General features: G+C 59.4%; 1 protein-coding gene across 1 annotated transcript; it reads left to right on the top strand.

Annotated features, from left to right (window-relative positions):
- The first annotated feature begins 1,604 nt into the window (after window positions 1-1,604).
- On the top strand, window positions 1,605-14,658 carry SNTA1 (syntrophin alpha 1). The gene is made up of 8 exons (XM_087749708.1): window positions 1,605-1,911; window positions 4,334-4,519; window positions 11,725-11,923; window positions 12,016-12,223; window positions 12,292-12,422; window positions 12,986-13,182; window positions 13,256-13,443; window positions 13,766-14,658. Exons 1-8 carry the CDS (start codon window positions 1,626-1,628, stop codon window positions 13,856-13,858), a joined length of 1,488 nt encoding a protein of 495 aa, XP_087605834.1. The 5' UTR covers window positions 1,605-1,625; the 3' UTR covers window positions 13,859-14,658.
- Window positions 14,659-19,954: the final 5,296 nt, after the last annotated feature.

Below are 19,954 nucleotides of genomic sequence, written 5' to 3'. Positions count from 1 at the left end.
CTGATTGCAGCTGCCTAGCTGGCACATAAAGTGAGTGCTCCCAGAGCGGGTGGCACAGGGAAAATGAGCCCTGTCTCGACTCGAGGATAAAAGGACAAAATTTGCCTCTGCGGTACACGAACCGAGCGGCACAGGCAGCCGGAGCGGGGTCCGGATGGCCCCGTGGGGTGTGGAGGGGACGGGATCATAGGGAAATACCTTTGGCTGGGTGACAGGGCAGTGTAGAAGTACTTGCTATGGTGAGCAGCACTGTTCTGCAAAGGCAAGGAGTCACTTAAGCCAAACCCTGGACTTTTTAGCAAAAAGAAAATCAGGAATATTTGAACAGTCTGTTTTGTAAAGAAATAACCTTCAGGGTTTCCTCTGCTGCAACCTCAAGAAATTCCACAGCTGCTGCTGCGTGGGAGGGAGCCCGGGGAGCATTTTTCCCCCCTGTGCGTGGCTGCTGCTCAGGGCTGGCTGCGGCCCCCGGCCGGGGAAGGGCTGTGCTGCGCAGCCCACGCTGCGACCCCTCTGCCCCGGGCGGCCAGAGCCCCTCGCTGTGTCCCCTTCCCAGCCTGCGGTAAATGTCACTGAATTCTTATAAATCCTTGTGTTTTGCAGAGGCTCAGGCACCTCTGTAACGGCCCCATCCCAGAGGCTTCTGGAGCCACTCAAAGCTCTCTGAGTGCAAGAGGCACCGGGGATGCACCAAGAGGTATTTGCCACTCCTAGAGGTATTTTCTACTCCTAACTGCTGCCTCTCGGCTGCAGAAAAAAATGCCCATCTGCCAAAGAAAACAAAATATCATTCCTGTTTTCAAGAAACAGGACAAGCAAGGGAAAAGCAACACAGACTCTTCTGAGTGTCTGTAAACACCATCTCCCTCTGCCTTGCTGCTGTTTCACACCCGCTGGGGCTGTTAGGAGGTGCCTGCCCTGGGGTCACCCCAAAGAAGCTGGCTACCAAGAAACTCCTTGGTCCGGGGCTGGTTGCAGGCAGCCCCTGCCCTGCCCAGTGGGGCGTCCACAGCCCCCGCCTGCCCCTGGGCTGCTGCCGGCCCCTCTAAAGGAGCCAAAAGCGTTTTGGGAACCTGGTGCATGGCATGGAAACCCCTGTAACGCAGCACCCACCCCCAGGCGCCCTGCAGGGCGGCCCCCCCGGGCAGGGGTGCGGGAGCGGGGTGCTCCCCGCGCTCCCCGAGCATCCCGCCCAGCCCTGCAGATTGATGCCCCGGGCCTTCACCCAGTGCCCTTACTGGGCCGCCAGCCCCCGCACCGCCGGGCACCCCGCCACCGCCGGGCACCCCGCCGTGGGAGTGGGCTGCAGGCGAGGGGGGCTGTGACTGCCGGGGGGGACCAGGGGCTGAGCTCGCTGCAGCTCCCGCGACACAGCCCAGCACGGCGGCCGCCGGCACGTCCAGGGCCAGACCCGGGACAAGCAGCGGAGCCGCGGGGGGCCTGGGTCCCTCCCTGTGCCCCGTCCCGGGCCGCAGCGGGGAGCACCGGGCATCCGGGCGCCCCGTCCCGGGCCGGAGCGGGCCCCCCCGCTGGCGCCCTCCCGGCGGGGCGGTGCGCGGGGCGGTGCGCGGGGCGCGGAGCGGCGCGGAGCGGGAGCGGCGGGGGCGGCGCGGCAGGCGCGGAAGATGGCGGCGGGCAGGCGCGCCCCGCGCACCGGGCTGCTGGAGCTGCGCGGCCCCGGCGGGCAGTGGCTCCGCGTCCTCCTCACCCTGGCCGAGGACGTGCTGGGGGTGAGCCCGGCCGACGGCCCCGGCCCCGGCCCCGGCCCCGGCCCCGGCCCCGGCGAGGCACCGGCGGCGCAGCTGAACGGCGGGGAGCCGGGCTCCGCCGTGCCCGAGGCGCTCGCCAACATCAGGCGCACGGTGCGCGTCGTCAAGCAGGACGTGGGGGGGCTCGGCATCAGCATCAAAGGTGAGGGCCGGGGCGGCGGGGGGTCCCGGGGCGGGGGGCAGGCACCGGGCACCGGGACCTGTTGCTGCCGCCTTTCCAGCGAGCTTGGAATAAAAGCCGGCGGGGGGAGCGGGGCTGGGGCAGGGGCTGGGGTCCTCACGCCTTGCCCAGCCTGCGTGCAGGGCAAGGAAGGGGACGCGTGGCAGCGACGGGACCCGAAGCATCCCCAGCCCAGGGAAGGAGCGGTGCTTTGGGGTGCAGCGGTGACCGGCCAGCCGCTGCCCGCCGCGCCCCGGCCGGAGCGGAGGTCCCCGGCGTTGGGGAGCTGGAGGGGGCTCCTGCTGCCCCTTTGCAGGCAGCGGTAGGGTGCTGTCTCATGAGGCAGGTGGGACACGCAGGGTACCCGGTTACACAAAAGCTGCCCTTTTGCAGCCAAAGGGAGGGCTCTGCCGGCGTGCCCTTGTCCTCTCCATGGCCCTGTGCTGAGAAATGCCCCTTTTACACTGTCGGCAAAACGAAGGAGGCGATTGTAAACCCCTTGGAGATCTCCAGGCGCAGAGAGCTGGGGTGTTAAACCATCGCGCTTGGAGATGTCCGCTCCGGGAGAGCTGAGCAGTGGGAAGCCTCTGTGTTATAATCCCTGCTTTCCCTCCCGAGCTGCTCCGTTCCCTGGTGGCTTGCCTGAACTTCAGGCTGGAAACTTCTTGGGGCAGGGATGGCGTTTCTGCCTGCCTTTGCTTTTCACACAGCTCCGAGGGTGTTGGGAACTCTGTGAAAGGAGGATGAAACGGGCAGCAAGCAGGCAGGCAAAGGGCCATCGCGGTGCGTGGGCGAGAGGGTTTGTGACTCCATGTGCGGGCAGGGCAGGCAGCGGGCTCGGCAGCCCCGCGGGCAGCGGCAGGGCGGCTCTCGCCTCCTGACGTGGCTTCTCCTCCCAGCTCGGAGAGGACGCGGCCGCAGCCTCCAGCTCCCTCTGGAAGTGGGGAGGTTTTGTGAAGTGGATGTCCGGGTGCTGGGACTGGACCGAAACGGTGCTGCCGGCTGTGTCTGCGGGGTGCCCAAGCCTGCCAGCCCTTCCTTTTCGGAAGCATAAAGCCCTTTTCGTAATAACCCTTTGGCTGCCAAGTTATGTGGATCTCCCAGGAAAGGAGGAACGTCACTTAGTTCAGTTAAAACTTTGTTTGCAGTGACGTATGTGGAAACCAAGTAGTTGCCACCCAAACTGGGAGGTAGAAGCCCTGCCGGTGCCACCACTGCTGCTGGGGCAGGACATCGCTCCTTCTCACCTGGGCTGCTGACCCTTCCCCATTAAAATGCGTGCCAGCCGCGTTTCACCCAGGGATGCTTCACCACAAACCGGGATGCGGGTGAGGTGTCCTGCCTTGGGACGTGGCGAGGGGACAGGCGCCATAGCTGCTGGGCTGGCCTTCCCCTGGCTGGCAGGATGGCGGGGAGCCGAGCTGGCGGAGGCTCCTGGCCCTGGCAGGGGCTCTCGGTGCAGGCAGCTCGGGCGAGGAGCCGCTGCTGTAAGGACGGGCTCGGCGGCTCGGAGCAGCCCCCGCGGGGGCCTCTGACAGCTGATAACCGGAGCCTTCCGAGGGGCTTGGCAGGCGTCTGAGCGAGGAAATGCCTGTGGCACAGGCTGGGAGCAGCCCTGGGGCGGGCGGTGACAACAGGCTGGGCTCAACATCTCCCTCCAGGTTGAGAGATCATCTCACAGAGGCTCCTCGGGATGGGGCGTCCTGGGGTGTAGGGCACGTCGGGGCTGCTGATCCCCGGCTGCTCCTGCCCGGGCTGGGGCTTGGCGGTAGCTGCTGCACCATGTCTCCCTGGCACACAGGCAGCAGCACTGCTTGGATCTCCCTGCGGGTTCAAAAGTTAACGTGCAAAGTGATCTCCTCGAGCCGCCGGGAGGTTTGAATAGCATCCCTTTAGGCTGGAGAATGGGGAGCAGCAGGTAAATAGGGCTACTGTGCGGAGAGGAGCAAACAGCCAGATTGGTTCACTTCCCTCTGGCTCTTTTGCCTCTCCAAAAACATTCAGCTGTCTTATCTATTTAGATCATGAAGTCCTCAGAGCAGGGATGGTCGCTCAGCACACACGATTAATAATGCAAATAAAGACACACTTTCCTGCCAACATTGATGGGGAGATGGCCAGGGTATGTGTTTGTGAGGAAATCTGTGACTGTTCGGCGTGGTTTTGGAGCAATCATCTTTGTCTGCTGTAAAGCCTTGTGGTATTTTGGCTGCTGTGGTTGTTACGAGTGTGCCATGGGCATCCGAGGAGACGGGGCAGCGGGATGTCCTGGCACGGCGTGGCTGAGCGCTGGGAGAAGGGCTCAGCCTCGCTGGGGCCGGTGGGTACCCGAGCATCCCCCTCCCCGCCCTCTGCTCCGGGTGCTACAACAGCCACAACCGCTTCGTTTCTCTTCTGTTTCAAGGTGGCCGAGAGAATAAAATGCCCATCTTGATCTCCAAGATATTCAAGGGGCTGGCAGCGGATCAGACCGAGGCGCTGTACGTGGGGGACGCCATCCTCTCTGTCAACGGGACTGACCTGTCCGAGGCGACGCATGACGAGGCGGTGCAGGCGTTGAAGAAGACGGGCAAGGAGGTGGTCTTAGAAGGTAGGAGATGAGGATGCGAGGGGGGACGAGGGTCCTCCTGCTTCTGGGGGGCTAACCCGCATTTTTCCCTGCGATGTGCTGGAAGCATCGGGGTGGCACAGCATCTGTATACACATTTGCATACTTTTCCAAATGGAAAACAACATGTGCACACTGTTTGATCAGTTCATCTGGAGAGCTGGAGGTAACTGCTGGGATCTCCCTCTCTGGAGACCGCGGGCAGGCAGCGATGGGAGGTGTGGGGCGGGTTTATGGGGTTTGCGACTCTTCTATCATACGATGTCACCCTGAGGTCTGCGGTTCCTGGGGCCATGGAAGACTTTCTGCTTTTCCTGTGATTTTCATTTCAACCCGCATCCTTGGCTGGAGCGGAGCCGTGCGGCTCTGCAGGCTTAGAGCAGCCAGGAGGGGGTACACCGGCACCCCGCTCCTTGCTGGGCATGGTTTGGTTTGCTGGGGCGGATTTTGGGCAGGCAGGAGGAGCAGGCTGCTGGGTGCAGGCAGGGCCAGCTCAGGAGCGCAGCTGCAGGAGCTGCCTATCTGGGGGGTGTCCAGCAGCTGAACCCCAACCATGGCCCCCCCAGATCTGGCAGCTGAGGCTACAAACATCCCAGGGATTGTAGCCCGTGCTGTCCCAGGGGAGACTGAAGCTGGTCCTCTGGGAATGGGCTCCCTCTTGGTACCGGGCAGCCGGTCCCTGGTGTCTCCCAGCCCTATGGGGGCTGGCAGGCTGTGGGAACCCCCCGAACCCCGCCTGGGGAGTGGGTGAGGGCTGGTGGGTTGGGACCGTGGGAGGAGGGACCCCGCTTTTCTCCTGTTACGCTTCACATCATGTCTGTTCGCACTTGCCCACTCTCTGCCAGCTTGGCCGGGCAGGCGTCAGCACCCAGGGTCTGTCCCCCAGGATGGGACCCTTCCCCTCCCCTCTTCCTTCCCTCCCCTCACCTCACCAGCCCCCTGGGCCACCCCAGCTGACCAGGAGGGTCTCGGCACCAAAGACCCTTCCCAATGTGGTTTTAGCACTGCAGATCCCAAAGGGAGGCTTTATTTGGGAGCAGTGCTCTGGGCTCTGCCTGGACAAAGAAGAGCTCTGTGTCTTTTGCTGCCAGCGACCGCCGTGGCTCTTGCTTTCCTGTGCCTTCTCCAGATTGTCTCAGCTCCACATTTTCATTTTTAGCTTCGCTCAGCCCTTTCTGCTGTGGGTTCCTCCTCTCCTGGGAGCCGCAGGACCACGGTTCAGCCGGAGGAATGTGCTGCTCTGCACAGCTGCTGGGAGCAGATAGGGTTGTTGGTGGGGTTGGTTTTTTTTTTTTGACCAAAGAGAAATACAAGAGCCTCTTTCTCTCTGAGTCTGCAAAATTCCTCCCCATAGCTGCTGTTCTCGGACCACCCTCTCTCTGTTATTTTCTTTTCATCCTTTACTTTGGCGTGGGTTTCCTTTCTGCTAGAGGTCCTGCGGGAGGTGGAGATGAGCTGCCCTTTCTGTAGAGAACAACTTCTCTCCTTGGACCACCTTCTCCTCCTCGTCCTCGTCCTCCTCCTCCTCCTCCTCCTCCATCCCCCTGGGGAGCCGGGTGCTGCCAGGTTGCCCTCCCAGGAGGCAGCTGCAGGCAGGGCCTTCGCTGTAGCTCGCTCAGCTCAGGTCTGACCTGCTGGGCTTCTTAATTAATTAAAACTGCCAGCAGGTACCCTTGGGAGGAGAGCGGTGCTGGGCTGGCTCCCGCCACGGCATGCTGGAGGCTTTGTGATTAGTTTGTAGCTGATGCCGTTGGGCTCCTGCGGCACGGTGTTGCTCAGGGATGTTGCAGGCAACAGCTGGAGTGGGGCAGGGGTCTGTGCTGCTCGTCTGATTGCGGACATCGGGTACACACATGGCGCATCTCCATCTCCTCCCCGTTTTGGGTTTGCCGGTGTGGTACAGCCCTGCCCGTGGAGGATGGCAGGGCTGGCACTGTGGCATGGTCCCTGTCGGGCTGTCGCTGCCCTGCAGAGGTGATGGCCCTGCCTCAGGACGGGGTGTCCCCTGCCTCTTACCTGACACCCCAATGGCTCTCCAGGAGCCGGCCGGCTGAGCGCCCTGCCCTGGGGAGGGCTGGCAGGGCTGGGGAGCAGAGGGTGGCCTTAAAGGGCCCGAAGGGTGGCAAAGGGGGAGCTTCCCTGCTCCCTTCTCCTGCTTGGGCTCGCTCCAGGGTGCGGTGAAAAGCGACACGATGGCCTTAACATCAAGCAGGCGCTTTCTGGTCCCCGCGCGCTGCCAGGGGTGACTCTGACTTCCCTTACGGTTACTGCGTCCACGCGTCGGGACGGTGAGTTGGGGTGAGACTCTCCAAAATGGCAGAGCTGGGAGGTGACATGTTTTAATCCAAATATCGGCAGTGGCTCCATGTGCCAGATCTCACCCCGGGCTGCTCAGCTTGGCTTCTGGCTCCTGGATGTCGTTGCTGGCCGGGCACGAGGACACGCATATATTTCTCAGCGTGTCCTGACAAGATTTTTTTTGGATATGCGAAACTGCTCTCTTGATACTTGCAGGAGGAGTTCGACTGTATTTATATTACATTGTTATTTTGGGGAGAGTTGCTCTCCCTTACCTTATTTTTCCCTGTTGTTTTTTTTTTTTTCTTTTTTGCATTGCTTGGTATCCGGAGACCCTCCGTGGCGGGGAAAGGCTGCTAAACACCCTTCCAGCTGCCCTGGGAAGGGCTTTGGTGCCAGGAGTGGTTTTCCCAGCAAGGTCCCTGTGCCGTATTGGCACGGGGAGAGAACTGGGAGCAGTGGGGAGGAGGAGCTGGGACAGCCGCAGGCATCTCGCCTCCATGGCAGCCCGGGGCTTGTTGGCTGCAGGGGAGCTCCTGGGGCTGTTGCAGCTCTCCAGAACTCGCTCGGCCAAGTAATAACTTAGAAGCTTGAAATTCAGAAAAGCTAAGGGGTGCCAGGAGGGTGTAGCGCTGGGGATGCCCGGCTCCGGCAGGCTGATTGCCCTAACCCTGGGAAGCCCAGGAGGTCACAGAGGGTGGAGATGTGGATGGTGTGAAATGTGAAATACCTACAAAATTTAGGTGACCCTGGGGTAAATAGCACACGATGCAGAGTGGAAGGGGGTTTCGAGTGGAGGCGGATGGTGGCAGCCAGGATTTGTGCAGTGCCCTGCCGCTGCCACCCTTCGGGGCTCAGAAGGGCTTCAGGAGAGGAAGCCCTGAGGTGGCCTCCAGCCCTTTGTGGGACACTGAAGTGAATGTCTTCTGGCGGGTGTGATGGTCCTCGGGGCCTGAGCAGCTGGGCTTTGCCCTCTGCCGCGCTGTGTGTGCTCTCATGGTATAAACGTGGTAATGAACCAAAACAGAAACAGAGGCTTTGGGACCTGCCCTGGGATGATGCAGAGAGACAGTAAGGGTCCACAATCTCTTGCCTCCTCCACACCTCGCTGCCCTGAAGCTTTGCTTTCCCTGGGGAATTTTCTGGGGATGTTTCTCCTCCTGTGGAAACATGGAGAGCTGTCTCATGATCCCCCTGGGTCATGGGTCACCACCACTGGCCATGTAGCACAGGTGAATATTTAGGTAACAGCTGGGGCATGGCATTTGGCACTGAGGGCTGGGACAGGGTCCTGGGGTGGCAGGGACAGCGGTGGCACCCCCGTCCTGCAGCATCCCATGGCATCTTCCTCCGTGGGGTAGAAGTGTTTGAGTCGAGGCAGCTGGGACCAGCAGCTGCTGCCTTGTTCGTGCTCGGAGCCGGGGGCAGGGGACGGTCGCTGGGTGGGATGCTGGACAGGGTGGCTGTGGCAGCCTCTGTATTGAGTGTTTTGGAAGCACATCACAGCATCGGCTTGAAGTTTATAGGAGTGTCTCTTTGGGATGTGTGTTTGCTGACTCCTCCAATTTCATGTGTTAATTTTGCATCGTTAGTCCTGAGGCAGAGAGGGACCAGCTGGAGATGGGCTTAGCATCTCCTTAGGGCCAGCGCTGGATCTCCAGGACCTCTCTGGGAGCCTTCTCGATGCAATGGCCACCCATACGGTTGGACCTTTTTAACTCACAGCACTGTACGGATGCTGCTGGAAAGTTCTCGGTGGGGAAACAGGACCCATCCTACCCGTGACTGGCAGCGCAGGCTTAAGCCTCTCTGCCGTGAGTCCATGCTGTGATCTCTGGGCTGAAGCAGAACGTGCCAGCACCCGGCTGGTGGCCCGAGCAGCAGGTGGGTGCTCTCGAGCCTGCTGCTGGGTGTCCGTGTGGCTGGGGCTGCTTTCCTGGCTGTAGGAAGGTTTGTGGCTCCTTGGCAAAGCCCCCTGGGGTCAGGAGCTTGGCTTCGGGCAGTGCTGAGCCACGAGGGCGTGCGTGGGGCAGGTCGTGGTGACTCAGGATCGAGGGTGCAGCAATGCTTGGTTCGGGCTTGTTCCCCATCCTTGAGAGGGATGGGTTTGTGGAGGGGGAGGATCTGTTAGCCAAGAAGTAAACCCAAGGTGTTTTGATGGTTTTGCCCCTCTTTCTGGAGTGCTGAGGGGAAAAAACCCAACTGCAACAGAGACAGGAGCAGGGCAGACCTAGGGCCTTCGGTTAAACACATCCCCAATGCAGCTTGCTGCAGGGTTTGGGGTGCACACGATGCTCTGGCAATGCCACAAGCAGCTGCTCATACGTGGCCTCCCCAGAGACTTTTGCTGTTCCCTCAAAATCTAAAATAAAGTGTTATTCAGTGTTATTCAGAGTGGCTAGAGGTCCTATTTGTCCCCTCTCCTCTGTGCCGGAGAAGCTCAGTGGGACAGGCCGTCTCCCCAGGGGAGCAGAGAGCCTGCGTGGAGGCAGCGTGGCTTTAGAGACCGCGTGGATTTGCCCAGCAGCCACCGAGAGGGCTCTTTGCCTGCTGGAGGTGGAGTATTTCTGCCGAGTGATTTTGGGAGGGGTGCTGGCTAACAAGAAGAGGGTTGCCAGCCTGGGAGCCCCAGCACTGCAAGGTGTTAATTAAAAAAACCACCAAAATACCAGTACAAGAATTACAGCAGAGATGATGCATAATATGGTCCGAGTCATTTGCTTTAATGAGATGGGTGTAATTAATTAATTAATCCATTCAATACCAGGCGATTCCGCTGCAGTGAAGGGAGTAGCAGAAGTGTAAGTCAATCCACTATAAAGCCTGTGCCGGGAAAACTCCACGGCTTTGTTTTCGCTTTGCAGGGATGGGCAGGGGTGCAGTGGCTGCCGCTGCAGAGCGGGCTGGGGATGGCGCTGTCACACAGTGTCCCCCAGCAATGCTGTGTGTCTCTGAAATGCAGCCTGCTGCTGTTGTCGTCGGACACAGCAGCTCCCATGGGACGGTGGCCCAACTCCGGGTGCACAGCTCTCCGGGAAGCACCGCGGCCCCCATCACGTCCTGGCTCCCTGCGCCAGCTCGGGATTCCCCCCTGCTGCAGGAACCCGTTGGTGCTTTGTCACCAGCCTCAAATCCTCCTTAAAGCCATGTGCCGGCGAGGCACACGCACTGGCCATTCCCTAATTGTGCCGGGTCGGTCCTGGGCCGGGTGCTGCTCCTCTCTTCGTCTGCTCCGTCGGGACGTGACCCCACCATCACACAGCTAATGCCAGTGACGTCCTCCGCGTGCCCGGGGAGCCACAGGCTGGTGCGGGGACGCTGCTTGGGTTTCAGCGGCTGAATGATATCTTTCTGAACTCCAATTAGTTCCCAGGCACCGGGATAATGGCCGGTCCCCGCTGCCAAGATTAATGACTTGGGGCAAAATCCAGCCTGGCTCAAATGCCTGTGGGAGTGCAGCGGCTATTTATAATGGGACGTGCAGGGCACGAGGCTGGTGGCCCCACGCCGCCTCCTTGGCCCCGGCCACCGTGCGGGGTAACCTGACCCACATGCCGCAGCGGCCTCACAGCCATTTATAGCTGCGTCCTGCTGGGGCTGGGCCGAGCGGGGACCCCGTGGGGCTCTGCCTCCCCGCCATGCCCCACCGCTGCTCATCTGCGGGATTTCAGGATTCAGAGGTTTTGGGGAGCTCACTGGGATAGGAACGAAGGGGAAGATGGGTGGTGGTGGGCAGGTGAAGGATGGGGATGGTAGGCTCTGCGTGCAGACTCTCTCCTGGTGGGAAAAGGGCTTTTTTCTGGCACACAATCAGGCTGCTGTGGCTTTCCTGCAGCGATGGAGCTGGTCCACCAACCAGCCACCTACAAGAGTTGGCTGCAAAGCCAAGCTCGTGTCTCCCTCCTGCCACCCACACCGCTGACTTGGAGCTGGAGCGAAACCAGTGGTGACGGCTGGGGACATGGCAGCAGGCACGTGTCTGTCCCGTGGTCCTTTCCCCAAGGGCCACCAAAGGGAAGCCCTTCCCTGGAGCCACCAGCTGGTCCCACACGGCCCCCAGAGCAGGACCATGACTGGTCCCACTGGGCTGCGGCGTGGGGGCCATCCTTCCCTGCTCAGTCAAAGCCTTTTGGCTGGTGCTGCCGGCCTAATTTTCAGGATGTAGCTACGGGGCCCCATCAATTCACGGTGATTCTCATCTCCCCCTTCCCCTAAACCTCAGGAGCCAGCAGCTGTCCCAGCATGGCTCTGAGGGCTCTGGCTCCGGAGCCAGACTCGCTGGGAGCTGAAAGCTGGTTTCTTGTCCTTGGTTTATAACTCATGGGGCAGGGATATCCGAGCTGCGAGCACGCAGTTCGAGGCTTTTCCTGGGGCTAAGCCATGGTATTTGAGAGCTGTTGTTCCCAGTTGGCAGTGGGACCGGCTGTACCAGCACAGTTTGGACTGTGTAATTTTGGCCTGGGACTCCTGCCCATTCCCCGCCCCCTGCCTCCATGTGCCGCCCCAGGGACCCGCTCAGGCTTGGATCTGTGGACTGATCTGGGTTAAAGGAAAGAAGAAAGGGGGAAAAGGCCATTTTTACCCCTTCTAGCGAGCTCCCCGGGCTGCGATGGTGGGGCAGAGGCACTGGGAGGATCCTAGGTGTCATGTCATCCTCTGGTACGACCTCGCCCACCAGTGCCATCCCCTCCCCGCACCCACAGGGATGCTGGGCAGAGGACCTGCTGCAGCACCCATGGGTGATGGCTCCAGGGAGGTAGCAAAGGAGGTACCAGCTTCGGTGCAGGGAGGATGCAAGAAGTTTCAGGGGGGCAGATGGGTGCTGGTGGGCAGGATGAGGCTGCCATGGCCCATGCCATGCCCTCAGCTGGGTGCTGCCTCTCTTCCAGTGAAGTACATGAAGGAGATCTCCCCCTACTTCAAGAACTCCTCTGCGGGGGCGACGGTCAGCTGGGACCCCTCTCCCACTGCCCTGCAGAAGCGGTCATCCCCCCTCCTACCCCCTCGGGAGCTCCGAGAGGGCAGGACTGTGCCTCTGAAGATGTGCTATGTGTCCCGCAAGTGCCTCCCCACCGACCCGGAGCACAGGTCAGGGCATGGCGCTAGGGGGTGGTGATGCCACTGTGGTGCCCCGGGGTGCTGAGGGCCGGCAGGGACCCATCGGGGCTGTGTCCCTGCAGGTACCTGGAGGTGTGCTCGGCAGATGGACGCGTTGCCCTTTTCCTGCGGGCAAAGGACGAGGCCACGGCGCAGTCGTGGCTCAGCGCCATCCAGGCCAACGCGGGCGCGCTGCTGCCGCGGGTGAAGGAGGAGCTGCGAGCCCAGCTGGCGGGCGCTGGCACGGTGGCCGGACGGGACATCAAGCATGTGGGCTGGCTGACGGAGCAGGTACCCCCATGCCCCCTCCTGCCCCTCGCCACCGTGCTGCCGGTGGCCTTGACCCCCTTCCCTTGCAGCTCCCCAGCGCCGGCACCAGGAACCTCTTGGCCGTCCTCACCGAGAAGGAGCTGCTGCTGTACGGCAGCCTGCCACAGAGCCGCGACGCCCTGGGCAAGCCCGCGCACAACTACCCCCTCATCGCCACCAGGTAGGGGCCACTGGCCCAGCGCCCTCCTGCCCTGCGCGGGGGACAGGGTGGTGGCAGTGACTGGGGGTGGTGGCAGGGGCTGGGGGTCAGGGCAGAGCCCCGGGGTGGTGGCAGAGCCCCGGGGTGGTGGCAGAGCCCCAGGGTGGTGGCAGAGCCCCAGGACGGTGGCAGTGTCCAGGGGTCGGGGCAGAGCCCCAGGGATGACGGCAGAGTCCCTGGGTGGTGGCAGAGGCTTTTGGGATGATGGTAGAGTCCAGGGGTGGTGGCGGGTCCCTGGGATGATGGCAGAGCCCCGGGGATGGTGGCAGCGTCCAGGGGTGGTGGCAGGGCACTGGGGATGGTGGCCGAGCCCCGGGGCGGTGGCAGGGTGTCGGGCCCGGGGGGGTTCAGGCGGGGGCACCCTCCGGCCGCGGGAGCCGCCGGCGCCGCGCGGGGCCGCATCCGCGGGGCTGCGGCGCCCCCTGCCGGCCGCGCCGTGGAGCCGCCGCCGCGGCGCGGTGCTGAGGCGCGGTGCTGAGGCGCGGTGCTGAGGCGCGGTGCTGAGGCGCGGTGCGGTGCCGCAGGCTGGTGCACTCGGGGCCGGCCAAGGGCTCGGCGCTGTACGAGGCGGAGCTGTCGTTCGCGCTGCGCACCGGCACCCGGCTGGGCGTGCAGACCCACCTCTTCAGCCTGGAGAGCCCCCGTGACCTGGCGCTGTGGACCCGCTTGCTGGTGGACGGCACCCACGGCGCCGCCGAGCTGGTCCAGGAGGTCTCGACAGGTCAGCGGGGAGCTGGGGAGGGCCCGGGCTGCGGGGCGGGAGGCCTCCATCTCACCCCTGTCCCCGTCCCCAGCTTGCACGTGGAAGGGGCAGGATTGCACCCTGTCCATCCACATCGACAAGGGCTTCACCATCTCCACCACCGAGCCTGGGCTCAGCAAGACCATCCTGCTCCAGCAGCCCTTCGAGAAGCTGCAGATGTCCTCTGACGACGGCACCAAGATGCTCTACCTGGACTTTGGAGGCCCGGAGGGAGAGATTGTGAGTTGGCTTTACCCTTGCCACCCCCCACCCACGCTCCCACCGGTCCCAGGGGGGAGAGGGGGAGCAGAGCACCCACCCTGTGCACAGCATCCACCCTGTGCACATCATCCATCCTGCCTGGCACGTGGGGGTGAGGCAGGGCTTATCCACTCACCCCTGGCTGGATGCAGCCTCCATGGTGCACAGCCCTTCCCAGGGCCCCCGTAAGGCTGTGGTGGGGTTTGGGGGGCTCTGGGTGGTCTCTGCCCTCCCCACCACAAGCAGAGAGCTGGCTGCTCCAGGAACAGCCCTCCCCATTGCAAACATTCCTTTCTTGCAGCAACTGGACCTTCACTCCTGCCCCAAAACCATCGTCTTCATCATCCACTCCTTCCTCTCGGCCAAGGTGACCCGGCTGGGGCTACTGGCGTGAAGAGGGAGCGGAGTGCTGGGCAGAGCAGTCCCAGCCCCCATCCGATCTATGCACCTCCCTCCAGGCCAGCCCCAGCCCCAAGCCATCCCAAGCAGACCGGAGCCCCCGCAGGGTCACACCACCACCGCCAAGGAAAAGCACCATCCGGCTGGGAAGAAGAACTCCCGGGGTGTTTGGGGGCAGCGGTGCGGTGAAATCCCTCTTGGATGGCAGCACCGGGACTTCTCCGGTCCCTTCTTCCCCTCCTTCCTCCCACTCTGATGCTCAGCGGCGGCTGGAGAAGCCCGGTCAGAGCCCGCCGCGAGCGGCTGCACGGTCGTCACCCCAGTGCCTTGTGAGATGATATTTTCTGTACAAAGAACCTGTTTGTATCGATGTTTTATATTTATATTGCCCAGTTAAAAATGCTGACGCGACAGCTCTCGCCTGCCTGGCTTGGACCCCCCGGAGAGTCCCCAGGTCCTGCAGCACAAGGATGTGTGTCTGTCCCCCAGACAGACAACTGGAGGGCTGGAGACTGGAGCCAGCTGCGTAGTGCTTGAGAGATGGGAACTGTGGATCAGCTCTATTTGCCAAATTTTTCCATATTATACTGAATGATAGGAACCACTTTTCTTTGTCGGAGTTGGACGGTTCGTTTTATTTTGCTAACTCCTGGGTCACTTTATTTCTCAGTTTTGGGGGGAAGGTTGTCAGGTGGCTGCTGGTAAACAACTTCTTTTATGAACCAAAAGATTCTGCATGAAAATGCCTTTTTTGGGGGAGGGTCAAATAAACATTGCAGATCGCAACCAGCAGGAGCCAAGATGTGTCTCCTGGTTTCGCTTGCAGAAGTAAAAAATTGGTGTGTGGGTGATAACCTGGGCTGTGCCTTGGGATGTTTTCTGCCGGGGGGGAAAGGGTTTGCTTGGAGGCTGTGGGACGTTGCTGTGAGCCGGTGGTGTTGGTCTGGGTGTGCTGGGGACTCGGGGAGGGGTTCAGATGGGGACAAAAAGTCTTTTAAGGCTCCTGACACTGCGCTGGACGCAGCAGGGAGGGACACGCTGATGCCTGCGCCAGCTTTGGCAACACCAGGTGGGTTTGAATAACCTTTGCTTCATGCTTTGGGATGCTCAGCGGAGGGTGAGCATTGTTTCCAAACTCAAAAAAGTTGTGTGTTTTGGTTTTTATATTTTTCTTTTTCCAGTAAAAGTAACTGCCTGGCTGGGCAGTTCAAAGCAGAGGGTTTGAAGATTCCCTTCATGTGCCAGCCTTGCTGGAAAAGTCAGGCAGCGAAGGCAGCCCCTGTGGCGTGGTTATGGTGTCTGTGGGCTCCCGGCACGTGCACAGCACAGCCAATATTTACTGAGTGCTTCCCAGATTAATCTCCTCCACTGTTACCCCAGGTGAATCCCTGTCAGCGTGGGGCTCGGCATCGAAAAGCCTTTTCTCTCCCAAAAAGCGGGGGGCCGTGCTGCAGCGGCGGCTGCTGCGGGTGAGCCACAGAGGATGCCCAGAAATGGCCAAGTTCCCTGAGGAAACCTCCCCAGAGCTGACGGCTCTCCATGCTCCGGAGGTGCAGCCTGTCCTCCCAGATGCCCAATGCGAAGCACCAAGGCTGTGTGTGGATGTTGGCCCTTGAGGGGTCTCCGGGAGCTTGGCGAGAGTGGTCAGGCACCCAATGGTCCCCCTGTCTCCTCGGGGAACGTGCTGCGCTGGTGCCGGCAGCCGTTGGCACGGTTTAATGAGAGGTGTGAGTTGCCAACGTGTTTCTACCGGGCTGTGAGATGCGCTAGCCCAGCGCCCCGGGTCGGCAGCAGCGGCAGAGCTCTCAGCACAGTGTCTGCACCCCCACAGGGACACCGGGACAGGAAAGGGCCATGTTCACATCGCTGCACAGTGACAAATTCTGGGTTAACCACCTTTTGTCCTGACCCTGTACGTGGGGGAGCCCAGAGTCTCCCAGGAAAGCCGTTAGCCAGGGAGAAGGCTAATGCTCAGGCTGCAGGCTGAATAATAGCAACTAATTAGCAGCAAAATAATATAATTTTTAATGATAAATCATGCATGCCGTTGCACTGTATGGAGTCGTGCCCGGCGCAGCACTGATCAGAGCGGTGGGGTGCATCGGCAGCATCGCGGGCCAGGCTGCAGCAGGCGTTCCCTTTGGAGCCTCAATTGAGGGAATCCCGGTTATCCCGGATCGGCTGTGTGTGCAAAGTGCTGCTCCTTGGGTGCTTATTAAGCAGAGGTGGCACTTGTAGGTGAGGTGGCTGCGAGCTGCAGGGGTTCTGCTCTGGTTAGAGCAAATCTCAACTGGAAAATTAATGATTTGCCTAATGAAGATGAGCTGGTCCTTGGCAGACGAGGGCGGGCACGCTTACTGGGGCTGGGGGGAGGTTGCCCTTGCTGCCCCTGCGAAGGTGTGGGTCTTGGGGGAGGCGTTTGGGGGAGGCCGTGGTTTGCCGTGTGTGGAACCGCTCGCAGGTCCAGGCACCCTGATGCTGTTGCAGCCTTTGGGGTGCAGGGGGAGAAGCAGGCCATGAGCTGCAAAGAATGGAAGGAAAGCGATAAAAGTGCGAAGCAACAAGGGCAGTGGGGTGCATGCGGTTTGAGCAGGGAGAAAGCTCAGGAAGAGCTTATTTGGCATAAAGAAATAGTTCTTATGGGGCACATAAGCACTCAGCTGCTCAGCTCTTTGCGGGACAGGGTGCTGGAGAGGAGGGGGCTCGAGGAGCCCACGCAGGTACAGCCCGTCCCTCCCGCGCAGAGCCCCATGCCTGGCAGCAGTAATCTTTTATGATGAACAAGCCCCTACTTTTTATTGCACATAACTGTCAGATTTCCAGGAGACCTTGCAAAATGGATTTGCAAAAGAAAAAAAAGAAAAAAAACCCCACATTACTAACTGTTAAATCAATACAACAAGTAATTTAGAAACAGATGGTGTATTTTTCTATGATCAAAAGCATGTCTGCACAAACAAACACATTATTACTGCAATTTACCTTCCTCTTCCTGCCCTACAGCCATTACTCTTTGGGGTTCATTCCAATAAAAGAGGGAATCACTCCCAATCCAGAGCAGATTTCCTATTAATCTTATAGACCACAAGCTGCCTTGACTTCAGCAGCGCAGCTCGGGCAGACCGTCCCGCTCTGTGCCTGCGCTGTGAAAGAAATGGCTCAGTTCAGAGACGGGATATTTATTTTCTTTGATTTCTTTGCATTTGAAATTAGTGATGGGATTGGGATTTCCTCCCCGCCCCCCCCCCCCCCCCCCCTATATTTCATGGTGATTTCTCAGCCGCTTCACCCTTCTGGCACCATCCTCTGCTTAATGGGAGCCTTTCCCCAGTGATGCGCTTGCAAAGGGGCCTGTGAATACGACAACCGCCTCTTATTTCTCAGAGTGATGTGGGACTTTGTAACATAAACCACCCAGAAACAGAGGATAGAAACTGCCTCCCCAAGAGGGCCCCGTGGCAGCTGGAGATCTCTCCCTAAGTCCAGCAGCATCTGAGGTTCCCGGGAAGATGCCCGGAGAGGTGGCATGAGCATCCTGGGGACAGTGGCTATTTTCCAGGCTGGTGGTGAAGGATCAAGGCTTATCAGAGACGCCGAAGTCTTGGGGAAAAAACATTGTGATTATTTCCTAAAACTCCTAGTTTTCCTAAAATCCCCAATTCTCATTGATGTAAATGTCCAGAAGCATTCAGACACCTGGAATTGTCACTGAATTTCTCTGCCCAGGGAAGGTTTCAGGGTTGGCAGCAGGGACGGGTTCCTGGTGCAGGACGGCATCTGTATGGAGCGATGAGCGCTCCTGCTTGGGATCACACCACGCTGTTCCCCGAGGAGGGATAATAGCTCATTGGGGTTTTATTCTTTCAGGCACTTTTATCGCAGAAGGACTAATATTTTTCAAAGTGGCTTTAAAAGAAATATAATGAACTGGGCTTATAGAACTGGAATGATGGTAATGGGCACAGATAAAAAGCAGATTTCCTCAGCTGAGTCACTTCGAGGCAACTGTAGTTTTATTTGGCCACCGCGACTGAAAGAGCTCAGGGAAAGGGGATTTTAAAGATGCTATGAGTGTTGGGGAAATGGATGGCAAATGGGAAAGGAGGAGGAAAAAAAAGCCTGATTTTGCTCTCTGTGGAGCTCCTGGGGTGCGGGTTGCCAGAGGCTGGCCAAAGTGGGGGTGGAAATGGAGGTGTGGAGACATTGGCACCCAAAATGCTTCGCTGCCGACCTGAGCCGTGCATGGAGAGAAGTGGGTGATGGCAGTGGGGCTGGCAGCAGCCTGGCTCTCCTGCCATCCCTTTCCCTTTGGGAACAAATCCATCCGGGACACAGCAAGGTGAGCTCTCCGTTTCCTCCATGGGGAAACCCGGCGCTGTCAGCATCCCCGGCAGCAATGTCGCAAGCAGGAATTTTCCCCAGAAATGGCTTTTCCAGGTCATGAGACCTGGAAAACAGCCCCGAATGAAGGAGCTGGAGAGGAGAGAGATGCTGTGGGAAGAGTGATTAGGTTGTCCCCAGGTGTTTGCTCACCCACGGCAGAACACTGTTTCCCTCCTGATACCGCTTGTACTTTCCATTAGTCGGCTCTGACCTTTTAGTGCCGTAATCGAACAAGACAACCTAACACTTAAATCTGAGCATTTAGCGCTGACATTTACAATTGGTTCTCGAGTTAGAGAGGCCGAATGAAAATTTCCTAGCAGACAGCATGCTGCAGGGAACGAGAATCAAATAATTCATTTGCTGAATAACAGGCGTGCCGGCCCCCTTCAGCTGCCTGCCCGGGCCCGCATCGCATCGGTTGGTATTTGTACTAGAGCACTTGTCATTAAAAAGTCAATATTCATCCGGAGTTAGTGCGGCACGCCGGCCCTGGCGATCCCACAGACATCGCCTGTTCGGGGTGCAGGGAAACTGTATTTGGCTTTTGATTAATGTAAACAGGAGTGATCTTACCCAGGCAAGAGCCTTGTTGGGAGCAGGGAAGCTACATTAAATGTTAAGGATCTAAGGCAGTAATGAGGATGTTTTCTCTCATTCAGCCTTGGCTGTATCCTTGCCCGATAAGTGAGCACTCAGTGCATCCCTTGGTGCATCCCTTGCTGTGAGTCCGCAGCCCCATGCATGCCCCACGGCGGCTGCTCAGCTGTGCCGTCCCCGTGCACGTCCCTGGGCATGGATGGGCTTTTCCAGGCCCATCTCTGGGGGAACCGAGCCCTGAGCATTTAGCAGTGTTTGCCTGGTGAGGATATAGGGCTGGTGGGATGTTGGAGTGTGCTGAGAGCCAAAACACCCCTGGGAGCCCCCAGGTCCTGCACCCATCCCACCATGGCTCCCCGGCTTGGGCTCACACAGCGGTGGCTGCCTCTTCTCCTCCTGTGCGATAATGTCCCACTTGAGCCACTTAATTAAGTTAAAGCCATTAAAAAATGTTTGGATAAAGTGTCCCATACTGCTGCTGCTCACTTTCAGTGTTCCTCTTGCCTCTCCAAAAAGCAGCAAAAGCAGATGGGCTGCAAACTGGGGCAACACAGCTCACCCTCCACCCTGCCCGCGAACATCCTTGTCCCATAAATAGGCTTAAACAGTCCGAAATACTCTGTCCCACCTGGCTGAGTCACAACCCTTCTCTGCCTTTGCTAATACAACATTTGAAGAAATTAATAGATTTGTTTAAATTACAGAAAACAGCATGACATGTCCAAAACACTTCTTATTGCCATATTTTCCCAGCATCGCTCCATGTGCTGCTTTTCTAAAGTACTGATGTTGTTCTGCTGCGTGGGGACATCCCGTTAGGATTTTGCATGAGAACCGGGATCACCATTTGCATCAAACAGCATTTCCCAAAGTAGCCGGACACAGAAATATTTTGCTCAGAGGAGCAGAGTGCTGTCTGCACAATGTTCCCGCAGTGTTCAGCTCTGCTCGGGTGCCGCTTGGTGGTGGCGGTGGGAGGAAAGGTCAGGCAAGGTGCAGTGGTCGGACGGAGGAGATAAAGATGTTCGCGCGCTGTGAAGCACCAGCGCACCGCGGCACCGACGGGGGCTCGGGCACGACCGCTTGCACGACCGCGCTCACGCCGTCG

Source organism: Nipponia nippon, unplaced genomic scaffold (assembly GCF_047370975.1).
Source record: "Nipponia nippon isolate SJK-2023a ecotype South Korea unplaced genomic scaffold, ASM4737097v1 scaffold_13, whole genome shotgun sequence".
Classification (NCBI taxonomy): Eukaryota; Metazoa; Chordata; class Aves; order Pelecaniformes; family Threskiornithidae; genus Nipponia; species Nipponia nippon.
This window is presented reverse-complemented; position numbering and strand designations above follow the sequence as displayed.